The 22,514-nt window shown below is 32.8% G+C and overlaps 4 protein-coding genes across 4 annotated transcripts; all 4 read left to right on the forward strand.

Moving 5' to 3' along the window:
* The first annotated feature begins 491 nt into the window (after positions 1-491).
* LDH1 (triacylglycerol lipase) lies at positions 492-3,221 on the forward strand. The gene has a single exon (XM_020192658.1). The coding sequence runs from the start codon at positions 843-845 to the stop codon at positions 2,910-2,912; it is 2,070 nt and encodes a 689-aa protein (XP_020049227.1). The 5' UTR covers positions 492-842; the 3' UTR covers positions 2,913-3,221.
* A 6,390-nt stretch (positions 3,222-9,611) lies between these two features.
* ASCRUDRAFT_125531 (uncharacterized protein) lies at positions 9,612-12,369 on the forward strand. Its single transcript, XM_020188938.1, has one exon. It carries the CDS (start codon positions 9,877-9,879, stop codon positions 12,247-12,249), a length of 2,373 nt encoding a protein of 790 aa, XP_020049228.1. The 5' UTR covers positions 9,612-9,876; the 3' UTR covers positions 12,250-12,369.
* Positions 12,370-16,174: 3,805 nt separating this feature from the next.
* On the forward strand, positions 16,175-20,791 carry SPT6 (chromatin-remodeling histone chaperone SPT6). Its single transcript, XM_020192659.1, has one exon. The coding sequence runs from the start codon at positions 16,273-16,275 to the stop codon at positions 20,662-20,664; it is 4,392 nt and encodes a 1,463-aa protein (XP_020049229.1). The 5' UTR covers positions 16,175-16,272; the 3' UTR covers positions 20,665-20,791.
* A 57-nt stretch (positions 20,792-20,848) lies between these two features.
* On the forward strand, positions 20,849-22,498 carry TED1 (Ted1p). Its single transcript, XM_020192660.1, has one exon. It carries the CDS (start codon positions 20,944-20,946, stop codon positions 22,378-22,380), a length of 1,437 nt encoding a protein of 478 aa, XP_020049230.1. The 5' UTR covers positions 20,849-20,943; the 3' UTR covers positions 22,381-22,498.
* Positions 22,499-22,514: the final 16 nt, after the last annotated feature.

The following is a 22,514-nucleotide window of genomic DNA, read 5'->3' on the forward strand; positions in this document are numbered from 1 at the left end:
TGTGATCTGGCTCTGCCAACCCACAGCAGTATTTACGAGTTTCAACAGAGAAGGGCCATCACATAAGCTGTACTTCGCAAATACCGCATTTGTTGCTTTTTGCACAACAAAGGCTCCCATAACCGCAAACACTGTGCATATCTGACACAGATGAAACACGCGGAAGTTATTCTCTAAGGCCGTTGTGCGTCGCCCCGCTTGGCGGATGCGCGTGTGTGTTTGCACAAACAGAAATGGCTGAACGGGCCTGTGCTTTGAGTCACGGGATGTGGCGCGTACGTGTCTACGGAGTTTAGGCCGAAAACACAATACACGTGCACAGAGCTCCCGGGCGTCGGCACGTTTTACTGGATTTCGGGCACGAGCTGGACGCAACAGCACGGATTCTGCTGCGCACCGCTGCCGCTTTGTGTGTGTGAAGAGGAGCATTGTCTTTTTTCTTGTGCTTGTTCTGGTTGTGCTGCTGGATCTGCCGCTGTTCCTCACTTTGCTTCCACTTTCCTCTTTCTTTCCTTCTCATGCGCCATGTGTGTGTTTCTGTGTCTAAAAGCGGGATCTTCCAACACATGTGTTCCAAATTTCCAATTAAATATATCCATGGTATTGATCTATCTAGACTAATATACAGCTTTTACTTCTTTCACTTCTTTCACTTCTTTCACTTCTTTCACTTCTTTCACTTCTTTCACTTCTTTCATTTCTTTCGCTTCTGCTAATTCTTTTTTTTATGTAATTTACTATTATCCAATTAATATCTAATTCTATTTTTTCCAACTATTAAATTGTCATATTGTTATCTCCTTATCCTTATCCTTATCAGACCAATAAAAACAAATAAAAAAATGTCTGGAAATGAACTGGAGGAAAAACTCATCATTGAAGCTGCGACTTTATCCTCGTCTTTTTACTTAGAAAATGATACATCGAATTCTTTCATCCAGCAGTTATTAGAATATGAAGCAAAATATGAATCTTATAATAACATTATATCCAAATTATCCTTGTTTTTTAAGAAAATCTTCATTTACAAAGGAAACCATTCAAAATTTGAAAAATTAATCTTAAATGAACCTGCCGATTGTACTTTATTAGCTAAATATTCTTCAATTGAAAAGTTCTTAATAGCCAATGATAACAATATTAATCAAGCTGGGGTTGGACTTGGGGTTGAAGTTTATTTGAACACTTTAAGAATTCCTCATCCTTTGGAAAGATTTATTCCTAAAATTCAAAACATCAACTTGACCGAAAATTCTAGAAATTTAAATTTTCCAAATTTAAACGAAAATCTAACTTTTCTAAAAAATTTGAAAACCAATTTGAACACTCTACCTTTAGTAATTTTCATCCATGGTTTAGGTGGTCAATTATCGCAATTTGAGTCTTTATTCGCCTTATTATCTCAATTCATTCAAGTCTTTGCAGTAGATTTACCAGGTTTTGGGAAATCAAGCTTATCTAAAAATAAAGGCAACTTGATCCAAAACCTATCCAATCTTGAATTTCAAAGTATCAACTCCTCCATTGGGAATTTCCTATCTCTTAATAACAACACTTTTACAACCAGCTCAATAGTCAACCTATTACATTCTATAATCACAACCGATCCAATTTTAAAAAACAGAAAGCTAATTCTAATATCTCACTCAATGGGCACTCATATAGCCATCAAGTTGGCTCTGAAGCTATTTAAAAACTCAATCGACAAATCAATTGTTACATCCTTGATACTACTCTCGCCTCCTTCTTTGTCTCCACCGGTTAACGCTAACGACGAAACCATCAACAAAACTCTATTGCAACTATCCTTCTTTAAGATTTTCTTGAAATTCCCCAAGCTATTCAACTACATAAGACTATACGATAGGCTAGGCGGGTTTAACTCAAACTCACTAAAACGTGTGCTAAATATCAACACCTGCTCTTATTACCAAAAAGCAAGACAGTTAAGATGGAATATGGACATAGACAGTGTCACTTGGTTGAAGTACATATCTGGTTTCCAGCCTTTAAATGAATCTGATTTCATCTCCTCCATGTCCTTTTTTAATTCTAATTCTAATTCTAATTCCAGTTCCAGTTCCAGTTCCACCTCCAACTCCACCTCCAACTCCAATGCTTCCATGAATATGCCCAAAATTCTCATTGTTTGTGGCGAAAACGATAATGTCACTCCCTACTCCAAAGGAACTCAAAAAATGGAGTGTCTCCTCTGCTCAATTAATGTCGCCTCTATCACCATTCCAATAGCCAACTGTGGCCATTCCATTCTATTGGAAAAGCCAGAGCTTGCCTGCGGTTTGATTCTCAAATTCATCTCAAACAACATCGACTCCAAGTTAAATCCCTCCTGGGTGCTAACGATAAAGGCCATCATCAGTGGCGACAAATGGGGTTTAAAAAACATTGTCAAATGGGAGTCCTTGCAAAATATCTCCTTCCCAATCCAAAATCCCTCGACTTTCCAGTTTTCTCCCTTATTAGCCATGAAAACCCTCAGGCAGGACGACGATAACCATTCTCCCTCCATTTTAGAACTGAAAAACCCGGATATTGTTGCAATCATCGACATTTCGGCCGATTTGCCCCCTTACAACCCAACCACCTTGAAGAGAATCAAATACTACAAGCTTGCGACTGTCTCAAAAATACCGCCTGATTCGCTGATGGTGAGGAAATTCATCTCTCTTGTCGATGATATCTTATTTAATCAACCTAATCAATTGAGTGATCCACGCGTTGTTGTTCATTGCCACTATGGGTTCAATCGAACAGGCTTCTTAATCTGCTGCTATTTGATCGAAAAATTGAGCTGGTCTGTTGCCGACGCTGTGCTTTCCTTCAAAAAAGCAAAATACCCTGGAATCAAACACCCCCATTTTGTGGATGCTCTTTATTTGCGATATAATTGAGGTTTTTCATTTGGTTAACCAAGGTGGTGGGTTCTCCACCAAAATGGGAAATTTATGGGGTTAAACTCAACAAGGTAAATCAAACATTATTCTTCTAGTGATTTACGTAATAAAGATTAGATTTCCGCAAATTGAATTAAGAAAGATGGTTAAATATATAAACGAGTAAGTAAATAAGTAAATAAGTAAATAAAGTGTGCTTTGCTATTGTTACTCTTGGTGATATAAATATAAAACTGTTGATTGGTAATAGGAATTTAATAAGAATTTAATAAGAATTTAATAAGAATTTAATCAGAATTTAATCAGAATTTTACTTGTAGTATATATTATCAAATGCAAAATAATTTTGTAAATATCAAAAGTTTGAATCAAAATTAACAATTTTTTGGTTATTAGTAGATTAACAAGCGAAATAATTTCATTCATGAATTAAAATCTTATGATTTTAAATGAAGTAATAGACTTGTAAGTGTATTAAACCAAAATTATTATAAGTTGTTATAAATTATTATAAACTAGTATAAATTAGTATAAATTAGTATAAACTATTGCAAATTATTGCAAGTTATTGTAAATTATTGTAAATATGTTGAGTATCAAGAGAAAAGTTTGAAAGAAAAGAAAGTTTAAAAAATTGAAACTTTTAATCTGCTACTGAATTTTTGTAATGCGAATGTTCTATATTCTAATAATAAAGATAGTTTGATTTCAAAATTACTTTTAAAAGGAGTATTTACAAAATAGCACATCAAAACCAAAAAGTTGAATGGAATTTTTACAATTGAGTAATTAGCAATAGCTTGTGTGTTGGTTGGTAACATTAGCACGAACTTATAATTGATTATAATCGATTACAATTAATCATTCTATTTCTTATTATTTTATTTTTGTTGTTTTAATTTTTATTGTTTTATTTCTTATTGTTTTATTTTGTATTGTTACACTGTAGAGTTAAGATAAGTTGACATATTCTTTTATCTTTTTATTAATTAATTATTGTTTTATGACAATAAATGAATTGAATTGTAGAGGGTATACTTAATTTTTGAAATTTCCTCAGTTACGAAATAAGTAAATCTTAAAGTTCGATACTTCAGTTATTTGCAATGGTCGATAAATATAATTAAAAGATAAAACTCAATTGCAATCGGGTTATTATCTTTGATACATTAAAATTTTCTTTTATTATCTTATCATAATAATAGAAAATGATAAATCAAATGCAATCTACAGATAATGCTCTTCCAACTACATTTGTTAGGTGAAATTGGTTTACTTGAATAAAAATTGCATTGAAACTCTAATTCTGGATTTGAAATTGAAATTGAAATTGTATTTTTAATTGAATTCTTGATCTCAGAGTTTAAGTTTTTGATTTAAAATTTCAAAGTTAGGTTGTTGATTTTGGTCTCAAAAATATATACGAAAAATGTTCGCATAACAGAGACTTGAAAAAACAAACATAACAATAGATATTTGGATGTGTTTTTCACAGAAATCAACTAGCAAAAAAACGATAGATGGCTATATATGAACCAGTGTATTAGCAGCCAATCAAAATACAGCAGATAACTGCTTTTATTACTCGAAGAGCAACGGTTTCATCGGATTCATTTGGTTTTCTGAGCTCCTTCTAGTGGGCTTTATCAGTGGAAAAAAGATAAAAGCCCAAGATATCATGCATGCAGGTGTAGTTTTTTTTAGACGACATTGATTACAGAAGTGCCGCTGTCTGTGGTAACAATTACGCCATGATTAGCACTTCATAGTTCCTGATAGTGGAATGCCAAACCATCCACTGCAGGATGGTGATATAAGAGGAGTGTATCCAATCGACATATCCAGATGGCAAAACCGACGAGGCTTTTCTGAGGAGAACGTTCTATTAGCCAGAAATCTGTGGTGCCTGTGGTGCCTGTGCTGGCTATGATTTGCCTGGAAATAGCCGACCAGCCGTAGCAAAACCAACAGCAACATCAGCTGTTTGACCGACACGGAAAACGTGCAGCCATGCTAGAGGTTGTGTGTTGTATGTTGTGTGTTGTATGTTGTGTGTTGTGTGTTGTGTGTTGTGTGTTGTGCAATGTTTGATACCTGTATCAGTCGTCCTCATTCATATATCCATATATATTGGTATATATATTGGTATATATATTGGTATATATATTGGTGGATGATTTTGTTCCCGTCCTACTGAATGCTCTTTTAGGAGTTGCCCGGTGAATGTACGGAACCGTCTTGCATGCATTCAGACACACAGTACCACAGCAGTGGTCTTATAAGCGTGCTTGAAGAATAGCAATCTCACAGAGGGAGGGAAAACAATAGTGATTGGCTGCTTTGTTCTTCCTACCAATGCTTTTCAGCAGAAAGAACCATCTTCTCAACTGTCTGTTCTCCTGGAAAAATGTTTTACAAAGAACAGAGAAATGGGCAATCGCTCAAATGAATTCATGTTTAGGTGCTCTGGTGTTTTGAACAATAAAAGTTAGATTGCTTGGTCAGGAGATGATGCCCTATTTAGAAGCCCTAACCGTGAACAACAGAGAAAGTGGGTCTGTCTTCACAATCGCCGTCAAAGAAGGATATATCAGAGCCTTCACAGATAACCAAACAGATGGATAAGAGCTTGATCCTTCTACCGATAGCAAGCGGGTGTGATGGTGCTGTTTACAGCTATGGAAAAAAGATCGTTTTCAACCAGTTGGTCGCGATATCCAAGGGAGATTTCCAGCAATAGCCAGAATCCTGAGCAGAAAATTGAGATCACCAAAACAATTCACAGCCAGTACATTTTCCTTGATTGAGCTGTTGTTTTTAGAAATTGTTTGATGAATCCGACAGCAGCCCAAGAGCCTGAGCTGCTAGCAGCGTTTCGCATCTGCAAAACCTGGAGCCAATTTCAAAAGTTAGAGATGTGTGTTCACCGAGATCAGAAGTCACCTGAGGTTGTGTTTAGCGTTGCAATAGCGCAGATTTTGCTTATGGCTTTGTGCATGTGCTTTACCTGTCGATCTTCCAGAGCGACTTCTCACACCAGGAACATGGGATATCCAGAAGAAGATATAATCTGATATAATTTGGTTTAACTTGATACAGTCTCCGCTATGATTTTTGATATCCTTCAATTTGTTTTCTTATGACTTTTCTTCATTTTACTCACAATGGTTGGTTTTGGAACCAAGGCTGATGGTTTTATTTGCTGTTTTTAAGTTCATCTGTTATCAGCCGTGATTGTCTTTCTATATGGTCTAAAACTAAGTAATTAGTTTCAATTCACAATGAAAAAGAACAAAAAAGAACAAAAAAGAACGAAGAAGAACAATAATTTGATTTTGATATTGTCTGGCGTTATATTAGTGCTGTCTCAATTTGTTTTTCTGTTATCTTTTTTCATGTAATCTGATTTTGGTATGTTTGTATTTCTTTATTATTTGTGAGGTTAATATGAAACTTTTAGGGATGGAGTTAAGTTGAAAAGTTGAAAAGTTGTTTTAAAATGTGTTCATTAGATGTTAATTGGATATTAATTGGATATTCATTTAATTGTTTTTTTATACTAGACTTAGACTAGACACAAAGAAATAAGCGTGATTAAAATCATTTGGGATTCAATTTTCGATTATTTTTCGATTATTTTTCGATTATTTTTTGATTATCTTTTATTTAATAGCAATTGATAGAATAGATCACGATATAAAGCAAATCGTGTATTAATATATGGTTATTACTCTTGTTCGAAATAAAATACAAAATAAATTAGCCATATTATAAAATCAGAATAATTGTATGCAACAGTGTTAAAAAATATTGCCAAAATAAATATTTTTTTTTCTTTTGAATAACATTAAAATTTAAACTAAAATCAACAGGTAGGGATCGAGAATTTTAAGCTTTTCGTGAAGATCGTAAAAAGTCTTAAACTGCAGTATAAAAATTTAAAAATTTAAAAACAAAAAATAAATCTAAAATAAATCTAAAATAATGATATAATAATGATATAATAATGATAAAACAAAAGAAGAAAAAAAAAAGAAAAACAAAGGGGACTATTAATTGTTTAAATCAATTTTATTACCTTTCAAAAGAATTGCCTTGATGCTGTTTTCTTTATTTTTTTTTTGCCTTCCAATCTATCTATTTTAAAAATTTCAATATAATGTTAACCAAATCTTATTTGAAACAGTTTAAAACTATTTTTTGACAAAGAAACTATTAATGAAATTGTCCGTTTTGAGTTTTCAAAAAACTAAAAACCTCGAAATTATACCAAAATCAAGAAAAAATACAGTATCAAATCCATTAAAAAAGCGTAATACAACAAATTCCAAATTCTCAACACACATTGAAATAATAAATAATAACACTTCTATTCTGCCCAGATCAATTATATGAACAGACAGCATTAAATACCTGTTTTACCACTTCCAACCATCAAAAAAGGCTCTAAAAATAAAACAAACAAACCAAATTCTACAAAACACCATTTCCAATTGCACGAATAATGCTGGATGATAATTATCCTAAACGCGATCACAAAGTTTGCTGCTTATATAATGTGCGGTCTTCAGAAAACTGGGTAACGACCATTATATAGTTATACAATTACTCCATTTTAGCGCTTAATTGTACATTTAACAGAGAAATACAAAACAAGATTGAAATATTTGTGAAATACTTGTGAAAAATTGCAAACATTTGTAAAAATTCTGCAAAAAAAAATTAATACACTAGTTAATGCACCAATTTACTAAAATCCAGTACCTGTTTTCTCAACACCGTTCAACACATCGAATTCACCTCAGGCTCGTTCCATGCTTGTTGATTAATCACTTCTAATGGCAATTAAAGATGAGCTAGAAAAAATCATAAAAACCACACAAAACCACCAACTTCAAGCTTTGATTCCTCAAAGAGCTAGTCGAAATTCAGCTCAATGGAAAACACTGAAAACAAATAGTTAAATCGGAATCGAAACCCACTCGTGGTATGTATTAAACTTCAACACTAGTAGTGTAGTGTGTGGTGTGTGTAGTGTGTATAGCGGACGTATGTCATCATGCATGAATACGCACAAACGCTACAGACCTATTTGAGTACCGGCCTGGAAACACCTCTTATCGGGATTTGAACCATCTCAACATATCCATCGCTGGGAATCGATCTCACATATTTGCTGAAAAGAGTGCAACAACAGAGATAAACAAGCATCAAACAAAAATATTTCTCAAATCAATTCGTAAACACTGCTGCTTGTGGAAATTCTTGAGCCCATAAACTCAGACCTTTGTGCCATTCTGTTGAAAACACTCGCTCTGCTCTTCATGCTTCAAAGTTCAGCCTTCTACTCTGAAATAATACTAATGGAAAATTGTTTGCTCTAAACAGAAAATCATAAATTTTAATTTTTGAATTGTATTCTTATTGTCCAACTAGGGGAATTGCCTTTTGATTGTTCAAATCCGTCTTTCTGTTGACACTTTCACCACTATGAAATTCACAACTTGTCAAGTTTAATCCATTCCATTGCATTTGAATTTCATTTGATGAGAAAAGTAGTTTATCCTTGGTTAATTAGCTCTTTCCAACCATCCTTATCAACAATTCCATTAACACCAAACCCTAATTATCCTACTTATTTTACCTAATAGATATCAAATTCTGCTTGTTACCAGAAACCAAACGGGAGCGGGCCAATAAAAGTACCTTTGAGGAATCCCGACTTTGTAATTGTTTCATTTTTTCCAAATCACACTGCACTTTGGGTTCTGTAAAAGTTGCCTTGATTAAGAGTTTGAGTTTCTAGCCATTGGTGTTTATATTCTTGGCTCAGCAAATGGAAGCGAAACAAAGTATACTCAGATTGGAAACAACAAAGTTGGTGATTTGTATTCGTAACCAGTCCGGTTAACACAGCCTTTTATTTTCCATTTTGAATTTCATCCCAGTTTCAAAAACTTTGTACAGAGATACCCGTTATAAACAGGATTTATATGGATTTTATGCAAGTTCTGGATGATGCAGCTTTTCTTTTATTTCGAAATGGCACTGTATTTTTAATACTGTTTTGCAGTTTCTTTTGTGTTATCCAGTTTTACTAACGAACGGTTACCTAGTTAATAAGTAGATAAATAAACAATCAATCAATAAGTAATTTAATTATTTACTTTATTAATTAATTAATTAATCAATTAAGTGATAAATTGATTAAATAATATTCCAAATAATATTCCAAATAATATTCCAAATAATATTCCAAGTAATATATTAAATAATATTTTGAATAATATCACAAAAATATAATCAAAATGCTGAAATAATATTTCAAAAATTACCAATTTACTGAAACTGGCCTTAAATTGACATCAGATCCAAGTAAATTGTCCCAAATACAACTAGCACTTATTTGTTTTGCCCTTTTTGTTGAATAATAATCAGTAACTATTTCATACTCTTCTTAGTAATTAATTTAACTATCTTTTACTTTCTTCCAGGTTCAACACCCTTCTTCAGCCAAAGCAATTATATTATATAAAACAAAAACATGAAATAATAATAATAATATTCCTTCTTGATCCTGATAACATACCAATTTAGTTTAACTTTGATAACCGAATCTTGGTTTTAGTAGCCCTTTCTTTGTTATTCCTTCAATTCTTTTCTATTTCTTTCTTCAATCCAAATCAGTCCCTAAAAAAACAATATATAAACACTCAAAGTATCTGCTATTGCTGCTGGTTTTTTGTTCCTTCTTTTCTTTCTCTTTTTCCTTAAACTTTTTTTTGACATCTCTATCTGTTTTTCTATTCATTTATACTATCGATAGTTTTATTTAAATTGTTAATTAAGTTTTTGCTTTGATACACATTCTCTGCTTTCCCAATCTCCAACAAAAACACATCTGCTTTCTGCTTCCACATCTCCCATCATTTATATCTAGTTTGTATCTTAATTACCTGATATGGCTACTAAAGATTTTCTAAAAATTAAAAATCTTTTGAATAAAGATGAAAAACTATGTCAGCTAAATGATATAAATAACTTGAATCACTTGAAGATCCAAACTGATTTCACTTCAAAGTCTTTCAATCTTGATGACAAAGTTGATACCAAGCAAAATTTAACTCCAAGATTTTTTTCTCGTTCATCAACACCCACATCCACAACTTCCAATTCCAATTCCAATTCTACATCCTTAAACTTATTTCCAAATTATTTTTTGTCTCCTTTTTCTTCTCAAAAATTATCTCTGTCTTCCTCTTTTCCTTTGTCTTTGTCTTCATCGTCATCCTCACTATCTCCCTTCTCATCTCTATCATCTCTACCCTCTCTACCCTCTCTACCCTCTCTATCATCTCTATCTCCTTTATCATCTCCCATCTCTTCTTCTCATTCATCATCATCCTCCATTATCTCTTCAATTCCCCCTTATATCACCAATCCTCTACTTGAGAGCTCTCCATCTTCCTTAAGTAACTTTACCTCAAGCATCCCATCCTCCCCAACCAACTACATTTTTGTTGAAAATGATTATATTGTTAAAAGTGATTTCAACACCAATACTATTGGCAAGGAAAATAAAAACGCTCAAAATACTCATCAAGACCAAAAATTTTACAATTTTTCTAATAATTTCATCAAGTGTTCGGATAATCTAACTAAAAAATACGATTATAACATTAAAAAATCTAAAAGCAAATTAGTAATTTCAAATAACTCTTTAACTTTATCTTACAATCAAGATAACCAATTTTACTTTCAAAATAATAATAATAATAATAATAATAATAATAATAATAATAATAATAATAATAATAATAATAATAATAACGATTATATTAACAATTTTATTAACAATAAAAATAAAAATCAAAATGAGAATGAGGATTTAAAATTCTCCTTTGACCAAACTAATAATAATTTCAATTCTTTAAATATTTGCACTTCAACCACTAACTTCATTAAAAATCCGATATTGGACACACTGGCATACTTTCCAACAGACTTGCAAAATTCAAACTACACTTACTTTCAAAATAACCAAAAAAAATTTAAACTCATTGACAAATCAGTTGTTGGCAGCGCTCATTCATTCCATGATACTAATAATAACTTTAATATCAATGCTGACAATACTGAGGGCAAAAGGAGTATCAAAAACATTGCTACAGATAATGACCCTTATTCAATTAGCAATCCAATTTCAATTGGATCTGCAGCTGCTCCCAAAAAATTTTCCGTACTCAATAGCTTTTCAAATAATAATAATAAAAATAACAGAAAAATTAGAAATCATAACAATAACAGCAATTCAAATAATACCAAGCACAAAATCACCAATGAAAAAACAAAAACAAAACAAAAAAACAAAACAAAACAAAAAGTAAGAACAAGTGCAAAAAATAAAAAGGATAATCTGGTTTCAAAATTTTGCTTAAATTATCAACACCTCAATGCGCCTGCACTAAAGCTAGCTAAAAAAAGACACTACAAACCATATCAAAGCGCTGTTTCAATCCAAAAAAGAACTGGCAGCAAACGCCCTCAAGGCAGACCATTTACCAGCTGCTTGCAAGCTAGATTTGTTTTACACAATAATTTAAAATCATTGTTTTGTTCATTGACTAAAAAACAAACCATTGATTTTCTTCATTTAGGCAGGCCCTCTGGTTGTGATCCATCTGATATGCAACCCTATTACAGAGCTCTTGATGAAGAAAGTAATTTGAGTATTGTTAACATTGATAGATATGAAGATACAAACAAATATCCAAGAGTCAGACATCTTCGTTTTGATGACTGTGGTAAACTTTACCAAAATAACATTTACAAAGCACTATTGGATATTTTCCAAATTGAAGAATTAACTTTTGTTAAAGTTATCAGAGACTGTAACAGCAAAATAATAAAACTTGAAACTTTTAAACCAATTGAAGAGGACTTGAGCATTTACTTTGAAGACTTGATTGATTTAGAAAAACAAAATGATAATAATAAAAATAATGATGATGATGATGATGATAATGATAATGACAATCACAATGACAGTTATAGAGCTATTGCCAAACACTTGAATGATAACCAAAGCTTGAATTCTAACGGTGATATCGGTATAAACAATATTGACAAAGATAAATTGTTTTGTTCACCAGAGTGGATTAAAAAAAATATCACCTATCCAAGATACAAATCCAATATGAAAATCCACATTTTAAAAGGCTCATTTGAGGAAATCATATACAATGATATCAGAATGTTAGACTGGGACATTGAGAAAAACCACTTGGAAAGAAGTTTCAAAACAATCTTCTTGGCCAAAAATCTTTCTGTTTGAGTTATTTTTTTTTTTGCTTATATTTTACAGAGTTAATTTATTTCTATTACTTTCACTACTAATCATATGTTTATCACTTCAATTTTCATTTTTCTTATCAATTATATTACTAATCATTTCCTAGCAACATTAAACGAAATCACATTGTGGTTTATTTAATCATTTATTCACATTTTGTTTTTTTGTTTCTTTTATTTTTTTTATTTTTTTTATTTGACTCATTGTTATGTTCTAAGATTTGATTTATTTACTCAAAAATCTACTTTGAAATATTATGGTCTTATTCCAACTATGCTATCCTTATACTATGTATTTTGATTATATTTTATTCTGGTCATTCACAACTTGCTTTATATAATGAATCACACTATCTTTAATCATAAATCATGCAGAAGATGATTTGTATATTTTTAAATTCTATATATAATTCAATTTAAACCGCTTGATATTTATTTTCCCACAAAACATATAATATAGGTCTTTATAACCTTCACGTTCACTACATTTCCTTTTTGGAAAGTCTGCTTGAAAGTGGTGCATTGCAAAGCAAATCAGCTGCAAGAAAGTCGCACAGAGATTGTGAAAAAGGTGTTTTCATGCTATTGTTCTTTAAGGCCCTCTTTGTAAGACTAAACCCCAGCCCTTGGCCTCGCTCCAAACAACATGTCTAGACCTTTAATAAATGCGATTTGTTAGGCAAATCAGCATCCAAACACCCTCGACTTTGTGTCCTCCACCGAATCAAACAGCAAAGAACGTCAGGAGCGCTGCAAATTAGGTTTTAGCACCTTCCACAGCTCGATTTCAGTCGTGTGAGTTTTGTCTGGCATCCAAAAAGGAAGAAAAAAAAATATTGGGTTGAGAAAAAAGATACATAGCTTCTTTTTTGAGAAAATTGCATTCAAAACAAAAGCGCAGTGTAAGTGAAAAATGTAGCAAAGTCTCTAAGGCTGGAGCTGTGCTGAATTCAAATAATTGATAAAGAAATATATTTTTTTTATTTTCAAAACACACTCTCTTCAATACTACATAATACAAAAAATTACATAATTCTCAGAAATTTATTTACATAATGATAAAAATGACGATTATTGAATCTGGGCTATATTTACAACAAAAGTGGTATTTTCCCAGAGCTGCATGCTTTACGTCTATTGTTAAAGAAATGCAACAAGACGGTTGGAAGTAAAAGTTTAAACTAAAAAGCATTTTATTCAATATGCGGAAGTCTGTAAAAACAGGACACCAATTAAATAAACTTCAAGCGGAAAAAAGTAAAAGTTTTCAACGGAAAGCTTATTAAATTAACAAAGTTTAAATTTTCAACTGATATTTGGAAACAGACTTACACATAATCATACAGCAAAACCAACTTGCATTGAACAGACAGAATATCTCAGTATAGTATATCAACAAACATAAATCATAACGGACGGAATTGTGCAGTTTAATGCTTCAACAGAAACTGCTTTTTGGCTTCTGCCTACATATTCTAAAACTGTATTGAAAAAGTTCAACGGACATGACAATCCTAAAGAATTAGCAATATTTTGTTGAACTTTCTCAGAGAAAACTACTGTTAAGCACAAAAAAAATAGTTATTGAAACATAAAACCTATTTATTATCTTATAAGTATACGATTTTTCAATTAAGTTAAATGGAAGTTGAGCTATTTATATTTTGGTCTTTTATTTTCATTAAAACCTTTGAATTCGATTCCTGGATCCTGAATTTGCAAAAACAGGACAACTGAAAGAGCTCTGATTAAGGTTTGAATATATAACCTGAATTCAAAGGTTTTACCCCTAATAGCGGAATATTCCATTACATCATACATCTTGAAAATCTTTTAGTGAATTGAAGGTGTAACAACTAATTGAAATCTCATGATATTCTAACAAAGCAACACAATATTTATTCTATTCTTATTCATCAGCAATATCAGACTTGATGACCTTACAATGTTCCCTTTTATTCAGATTCTTAGAGGAAAATATAAAACGGCAAGCGGCTGCATAATCACGTTTTTATCATGGAATCTGTTAAGCCAACTAACAAAACAATTGTTTACAGACTGTATTTGGATTGTATCAGTCATTTTGTTTTCTTTTTCACATTTTTTTTATTGTGAAAACGCAAAATTTTTTTTCTTATATCTGCTAAAACAAATCAATTTATAAATTATTTTTAAGTTGTTATATTTTACGGTTTTTTATACATAAATACAATCTAATCTTTGTTTGGTGTTTATTGTTGTCTTGTTATCTGTGTAGATATTTCTGAATAATTAAATTTTTTTTTTGATATCTTCAGAAAGCCATTGATTATTTAGTTTACATTCTAAAATAATATTTGTTCAAAAGCCAGTTTTTGAAGATAAAAGGTATGTCTAATAACCGTGAGTTATCTCATTCGTGAGTTATCTCATTTATACACTTGAAATATACTAACTACAGATTCAAACGCAGGTTCAAAAAAAACAACAAGCTTTGAATAATTGCAAAATATCTCTAATAGCCATCAGAAATAAAAATAAAAATAAAAACAAATCCAAATGAATTACTGATTGATGGATTAATAAAAAAATGCGTTGTCAACATGACAGAAACGCTTTCAATAGTCAAGGTAGACCTTCTTGCCACAAAAAATAAGACATTACGTTTCTTTTCTATTTTTTTTTATTTTACTTCTTTTGACTTTTTTTTTATTATTTAAAACAAAACAAGTAAAGCAGAATAAGATATAAAAAAGAATAAGCTTGAAAACAGAATAAACCTGCAGACAATAAGAGTGATCTTTAGGGTGGTTTGGGTTGATTGTCTTAACATCTATCTCTTTATGATGTCAGAGTTGTCCATCAACTTTAGTTACCATCATCAAATTTAGGGTTCGGGAAATACAGAAGAAAATACTGTCAAACTCTAAGAGTGTAATTACAACATGTAAAACTTATGTGATAGTCAAGGCACAAATTATAAGGAAAAGCGATATTTAATTTGCTTATGCTTCTTGAAGCTGGAAATTTTAAAGTCAGCAAATTATAAATTTAAACTAACCTATCTGGATAAATATGAAAAACACAGCTTCAATAACTACGTTTTTGATACCACTATATTGATTCCAAATAACCATTTGTTGTGATAACAGATCAAAAACAAAATTGTGATGGAAATAACTAAAAACAAGAAAATACTGAGAAAGATGTTGAAAAACGCGTTGGAAAAAGGGTTTCCACAAGTATTAAAACTGATGAAACCTGCATGGACTAATTTTAAGATTTCCAGCCAAAGTACTGCTTATTCCACAAAAGTTTAAATCATACCAGATTACAAAATTTAAATTTAGAATAAACTGGGGCGAGTACTCTCACAATCTATTTACTGCCTTTAATTTTGAAATAAAACCAAATACTGAAAAAATATTGAAAAAATACTCGTTACTTTGGTTTAAAAATTCAATTTAAAATAATTTTTTTTTTTTTCAATCCAAAGAAAGCAATTGCTCAGATATCAGATAACCTAAATCCAGCGGATTAATGTGATCTATGAAAAGCATTTTGCTCCAAAAAGAAAAAGACTGGTTTCACAGTTCCTATTTCACAATGTAGACTTTATAGCCATAAATAGCACACCCTGATCTCTAATACATCAAAAAACAGTTTTCAAAACTCTCACAAACATCTGAGAAACGTTTGACAAAAGAGACTATTTTCGTGTCATAGATCAAAGAAAACTCTAAAACCAAAGAATTAGGACGGAGCAAAAAAACAATTACCAAAATTCTGTGCACGTGTGATGACTAAGCAGAATGAGCGAGAGAAAGCCTTGCGCTTTTTATTTGCAGGAGCCTTGTGTTTTTCTCAAAATTACCCGGTGTGTTTTGAAGAGCCAGAAATCGTAGGATTAGATATCAAAGCGATAAATTTTTCTGTCCAACCCACTTGAGCAACTGTTGTTGTTGACAATCATTTTCTTTTATTGGAATTCGAATTGTATTACTGTAATTAGTTGATTGCTATAACAATGTCAAAATTTGGTAGCGATGACGAAGATGACTTAGGACACAGAAGTGATGAAGATGAAAACGAAAACAGAATAATCGATTCTTCAGAGGAAGACGACGACGAAGACGACGAAGAAGAAATAAGGAAGGTGCAAGATGGCTTTATTGTCGATGATGATGACGCTGACTTATCTGAATCCGAGCAAGAATCAAAACCACGTAAAAAGAAACATAAGCACAAACATAAGCATAAACGTCATCGTGAAAGAAGCTCAAGAAATGACGATGACGACGATGGACTAGATGAAGATGATTTGGACTTGGTGATGGAAAACAATGGTGTTCCTGCGAGATCGTCAACTTCAAGGCTAAAGCGTCTAAAAAGAGCTGGTGGCGACGACGATGATGACATGCGTAATGAAAAACATGGGCTAGATGCTATGTTTTCAGATGATGATGATTTGAGTGAAATAGAAGAACCTGATGAGGCTCCTTCTCAAGCATACTCAAGAAGACATCCAGATAAAGGTGAATTTGATGATTTTATTGAAAATGATTATTCTGAAGAAGAAATTGAAAGGAACAATAGAGTGCCCAACAAACGTAGACAAAATTTGAAAATGATTGGCGAACCAAATGCAAAATATGATGAAATTGATCAAGAAAATCTAGATGTTTTATATGAGATTTTTGGAAACGGCGAAGAATATTCATGGGCTTTAGAAATGGAAAAACAAGCAGACGATCACGATGAATACTATGAAGAAGAGGATGAAGAAAAAAATCTTCCACTATTGACAGACATATTCGAGCCCAGTGAGTTGAAAGAAAAAATGATTACAGAGGAAGATAACAAAATCCGTGTTGAAGACATACCTGAAAGATATCAAATACTAAGATCAAAACTCGGTGATATAAATGACTATAAATTGTCTACATTTGATTTTGCAAATGAGAAAGAATGGGTGGCAAATATTCTTGCCTCTGAAAAGACCTCTTTTTTTGATTCAAATTCTCATTTATTGCCTCATTTCATTGTGGCTGTTGGTCATGTTTTAGAATTCATTTGTATAGATCAATTGGAAATACCTTTTATTTTTACTCATAGGTCAGATTATCTACTTTATTCTGAATCTGGTAATAATGAAAATGAAGAAAACGACGATGACTACTCTCCCGAAAATACTCATTCAGCGGCGGAGACCTTGTTGTCTGAAGATGATTTATGGAGAATTCTACAATTAGATATTGAATATCACAATGTTCTAATCAAAAAGAAGAGTGTTGAAAGACTATTTAAAATGATTAACAAAGATGATCCTATTTTCTCAGAGTCTATTTTGGCTGCTAATAAAATATACGAATTGCAAGATTTATATGATTATTTGTCATTTAATTATTCTCAAGAATTAAAAGAAGCTTCTCTGTCCAAACAAAATTCTAGAAGAAGAAGACATACAAAATTCAGTTTGTATGAGAGAGTTAGAAACAACGAGCTTTACGACGTGGTAAAGTCGATGAACATCTCTGCTCATCAAATAGCTGATAACATTAATAAAGATGATGCAAGAGTTCATTTTGTTGAAGATGCCCCCCAATCACCTCAAGATATGATCAAAGAAATATGTGCAAAACCCAATGCTTTGTACAAAAACCCAGAGTATGCAATGGAAGCTGTTAAAAAAATCTATGCCGATGAAATGTTTTATCAAAATAGACTAAGAACTGTTGTTAGGGATGGTTACTCCGAATTTGCAACAGTCGATATAAAACTAACAGAAAAGGGTAAAGTCAAAATTGACAAAACTTCTCCATATGCGGATTTTAAGTATTCGATCAAAAAAACAATGTCGCAATTAATCAAACAGCCCGATTTGTTTTTAAGGATGCTTGAAGCAGAATCATTGAATTATGTTGATGTCCATATTACATTGGTTTCCAGAAGTTTATTGCTTATCCATATTTTCAACAAATATGTTGCAAGTGAAGGTGTTTCAGAGGTTGCAAATACCTGGAATGAGCTTAGAAGAGCTTGCTTGAATTTGATGATGAAAAAATTGGAACCATTGGTGTCTCTCCATATTAAAGAAGAGTTGCGAAAAGAATGTGAAAAACTATTATTTTTCAAAGTGAGAAAAGAAGTGACTAGAAAGTTAAACCAAGCGCCATATCAACCCCCTGGATTTGTATTTGGAACGGTTCCTACGTGCGTAGCTATCTCTTGTGGAGAAGGGAACTTTGGTAATGAGGCAATTGTTGCTGCCTACATGAACGAGTTCGGGGAAGCTAAGAATTTTGCTAAATTTGGAGAAAATCCATTAAGAGATGCTGCTTTTGCAGATTCCTTTGCCTCATTCATAGAAAGTGTGAAACCCGATATAATTGGTATTGCTGGATATAATGCAAAATCCAAACAATTATTTGATGTAATAAAGGAAGTAATTCGAGACAAAGGTCTAAGAGTAGATGGCAGCAACCCAGAAGCAAATTTTGGATCTTATGAAGGAGGAGAGGCGCCAATAATAGAGGTTATCTGGGTTCCTGATGATGTTGCTAAGCTTTATCAACTGTCTATCAGGGCCAAGAAAGAATATCCTGGAAAGTCTACTCTTGCCAGATATTGTACAGCATTGTGTCGTTACTTGCAATCTCCATTATTAGAATACATCTCTTTGGGAAATGACATAACAGCTATTTCGTTCTATAAACATCAAAATCTTTTAACTGAAGACAGATTAAGAGAAGCTATTGAATCATCATTTGTTGATGTTGTGAATATGGTGGGGGTCGATATAAATCAAGCGGTGAGAGAGCCTTACGTTGCTGCAGCGTTACAATATGTCTGTGGTTTAGGACCTAGAAAAGCGTCTGGTCTTCTACAATCTCTTCAGAAAATTGAGTATAATTTGTCGAATAGACAGCAATTAATTCTTAATCAATTGACTACAAAAAATATTTTTTTCAATTGTTCTTCGTTTTTGAAGGTTATACAGACTACTAGGGTTAATAAACATTCTGAAGAAGATGTTGATATATTGGATGAAACCAGAATTCATCCTGAAGATTATGAGTTGGCAAGGAAAATGGCAACAGATGCTTTAGATTTGGACGAGGAAGATCTCTTCGATGTGGATCCTATTAGACAATTGATGAAAGAGGGAGCCAACAAATTAAACGATTTAATCTTAGAAGGATATGCCAAGGAACTAGAAGTGAAATATAAAAAAAAGAAGAAGACTATATTGCAAATGATCAAAGATGAGCTTCAAAATCACTATGAAGAAATCAGGCGCGGGTTTCATATTATGGATCAATTTGAGGTTTTCACAGCGTTGACTGGAGAAACTGAAGATACATTTTATCCCGGTGTTGTTATTCCAATGAAAATAAGATATGTCAACTCGCGATTTATTTCGGGTCAAACTGCATTTTCGGTTGATTGTAATGTGAATGCAGAAAGAATGAAAATAGAAGAATCTTCATCTGTTCATGAAATATACAGACCTTTGCAAACAGTGCAGGTGAAAATAATGGAGGTCAACTATGACAGTTTTAAATGCGAAGGTAGTCTTTTGGCGGAAGATGTGAAGAATCCCACACTCAATGATGTCTTAAGACATGAAGAAGAAGATGAACAATGGGATGTGGATGCTGAGGCTCGTGATAAAGAAATAGAACGTAGGAGAGCTGATGCAGAAAGAAGAGCTAAGAAGTTTGTGAGACATGCCTTTTTCCAGAATTTAAATGCACGAGAAGCAGTGGAGTATCTCAAAGGATTGAGTAGAGGGGAATTTGTGATTAGACCATCCTCTAAAGGCGAAGATCATTTGGCTATTACTTGGAAAGTTGATAAGGACCTTTTCCAGCATCTAGATGTTGTGGAAGGCAGAGAAAGAGATGGTACAAAGATATACAGCATTGGAAGTTCCAAGTATTCCGATCTAGATGATTTGATTGAAAATCATATCAAAAAACTTTCAAGAAATGTTGATAGAATGGTCAATCATGAAAAGTTCAAGCTTGGAGGAAAAGAAACCGTGGAGGCTTTTCTCAATGCTTATTCCAAGACGAATCCTAGCAAAGGGTGCTATATTTTCTGCTTTGATTACAAGCACGCCGGATGGTTTTTGTTGCTCTACAAAACCAACGTTAACTCCAAAGTCTACACTATTCACGTTCAAATTGTTCCCGATGGCTATTTGTTGGACAACTACAACTATTCGTCTGTGGATGAGCTAACAAATGGGTTCAAACAGCTAATGAAGAACAGAATGAACAGGAGTGCTGCTCCTGACATCAATTCCTATGCTATTCCTCCCACCAACCACCAACCGTCGTTTCAACGATATGGTGCTCACAACAGTCATATCAGGCCAAGCTATGGGCAGGGAAACTGGAGAGGCACGAATTAAAGACCTTGATAGCTTTATAATATCTGTTTTCCATGTATTCTTTATATAGTTGTTTTAATTCTTTTTTGTTGTTTAGTGAATATTTAAAATTTTGATCTACCCTTAAAGTTAAAATGTAAAGGCTTCCACCACGTTTCGCCGTTTTCGCTTTTGATGGTGAAATATTCACAATGGCTGTTCTTCTTCCAGCTGCCAGAACTTGGTATATATACTAACACATCCACACAATCGTCAGATATTTCGTTGATTTGGCTGAAAGAACAAGAAAGGATTTTGCAAATGGGGTATATACGATCGTTTTCCAAAGTGATCATAGCATTGGCTGTGCTGATGAACATCTATATCTACACCTACCCAAGTTTCAGTGCCAGAGAATGTTCGTGGGTGACTGAAAAATCCTTGAAAAGAGAGATTATCAATCGAGACAGAGGATTCTTTCAGAGACAAGTCAGTGATATTCCTTATTTTGGAGACTTATTTTACCAGTATTATTTAAAAGATGAAGAACAAGCTGCCAACAAGCTAAAACCAGTCCGAGACATTAGATTGCTCGCATTTGGTGATCCTCAAATAAATGGCAACTGGCCTGATACCCCTTATCAAAAGAGATTGGATAACTATGGAAATGATTATTACTTGGGCCATATTGCTAGTGTCATGCGAAAAAGATTGCAGCCCACCCATATTTCAGTTATGGGAGATTTGTTTTCTTCTCAATGGATTTTAGACAGCGAGTATTTTAATCGAACAAGACGATTTTTGACGAGATTATTTCCCCAGCCTGAAAGACACACTGAATATGTTCTTGACTTCATCAACAACCATGATCACTGCGACTGGATGGACTACTACGAAAAGACATTAAACATTCCCTTTGACACCCTTGAGTATGATTATGAAGACGTGTATGACTGGACCAATTCGTCTTTGACAGAACCAGGAGAGGATGCATTGTTTATAAATATCACTGGAAACCATGATGTTGGCTACAGTGGCGATATAACATGGCAACATATGGCTAGATACAAGAAATTATTTGGAAAAGACAACTATTGGATTGAGTATAATAAGAACACTTCCCATGCCTGGAGATTAGTGGTTTTAAATACAATGGCTTTGGAAGGGCCACCTTTAGTGGACAGATTTCTTGAGGAAACTTGGGACTTTGTGAAAAGACTAGATGAGAGAGAATTCAATGGCTCGACGGTTTTGATAACACATATTCCTTTTTATAAAAGAGAAGGTTTATGCATTGATGGCCCATACACTGAATATTATGATGAGACAAGCTCTGAAAGAGAGCCATATAAATTGGGCTTTCTTCGTGCTCAAAATTTCATATCAAATGAATCGACCCAGATCATTTTCAATACGATTTTCAAAAATGGAAAGCCTGGAATGATATTAACTGGCCATGATCACGAAGGGTGCGAAAACTATTTCAGCAAAGATATCGATACAGGTGTTTGGATAGCTAGCAAGAATATCACCAACCCCAGTAGATATATCAAAGAAGTCACTGTTCGATCGATGATGGGCGAATACTACGGAAACACTGGTTTGATGACTGGTATATTTAACACTGAAAAGCAGCTTTGGGACTTTCACTACTCTGTCTGTCCATTCCAGATACAACACGTTTGGTGGGCTACTAAAATTGTTTCTATCATAGCAATATTTATGAAATCCCTTACGTACATTTTTAAAAATCTTTGATTCTAATAGTCTATTTTTTTATTTTTTTTTTCCATTTCTTGAATACATTATAATCACGTTAGTTTATAATATTTAATAACAAATCTACACTTGCACTAAAAAAAAAAGTTTTGCTTAGTAAAATTAATGGACAA

Source organism: Ascoidea rubescens (assembly GCF_001661345.1).
Source record: "Ascoidea rubescens DSM 1968 unplaced genomic scaffold ASCRUscaffold_2, whole genome shotgun sequence".
In the NCBI taxonomy this organism is placed as follows: domain Eukaryota; kingdom Fungi; phylum Ascomycota; class Saccharomycetes; order Ascoideales; family Ascoideaceae; genus Ascoidea; species Ascoidea rubescens.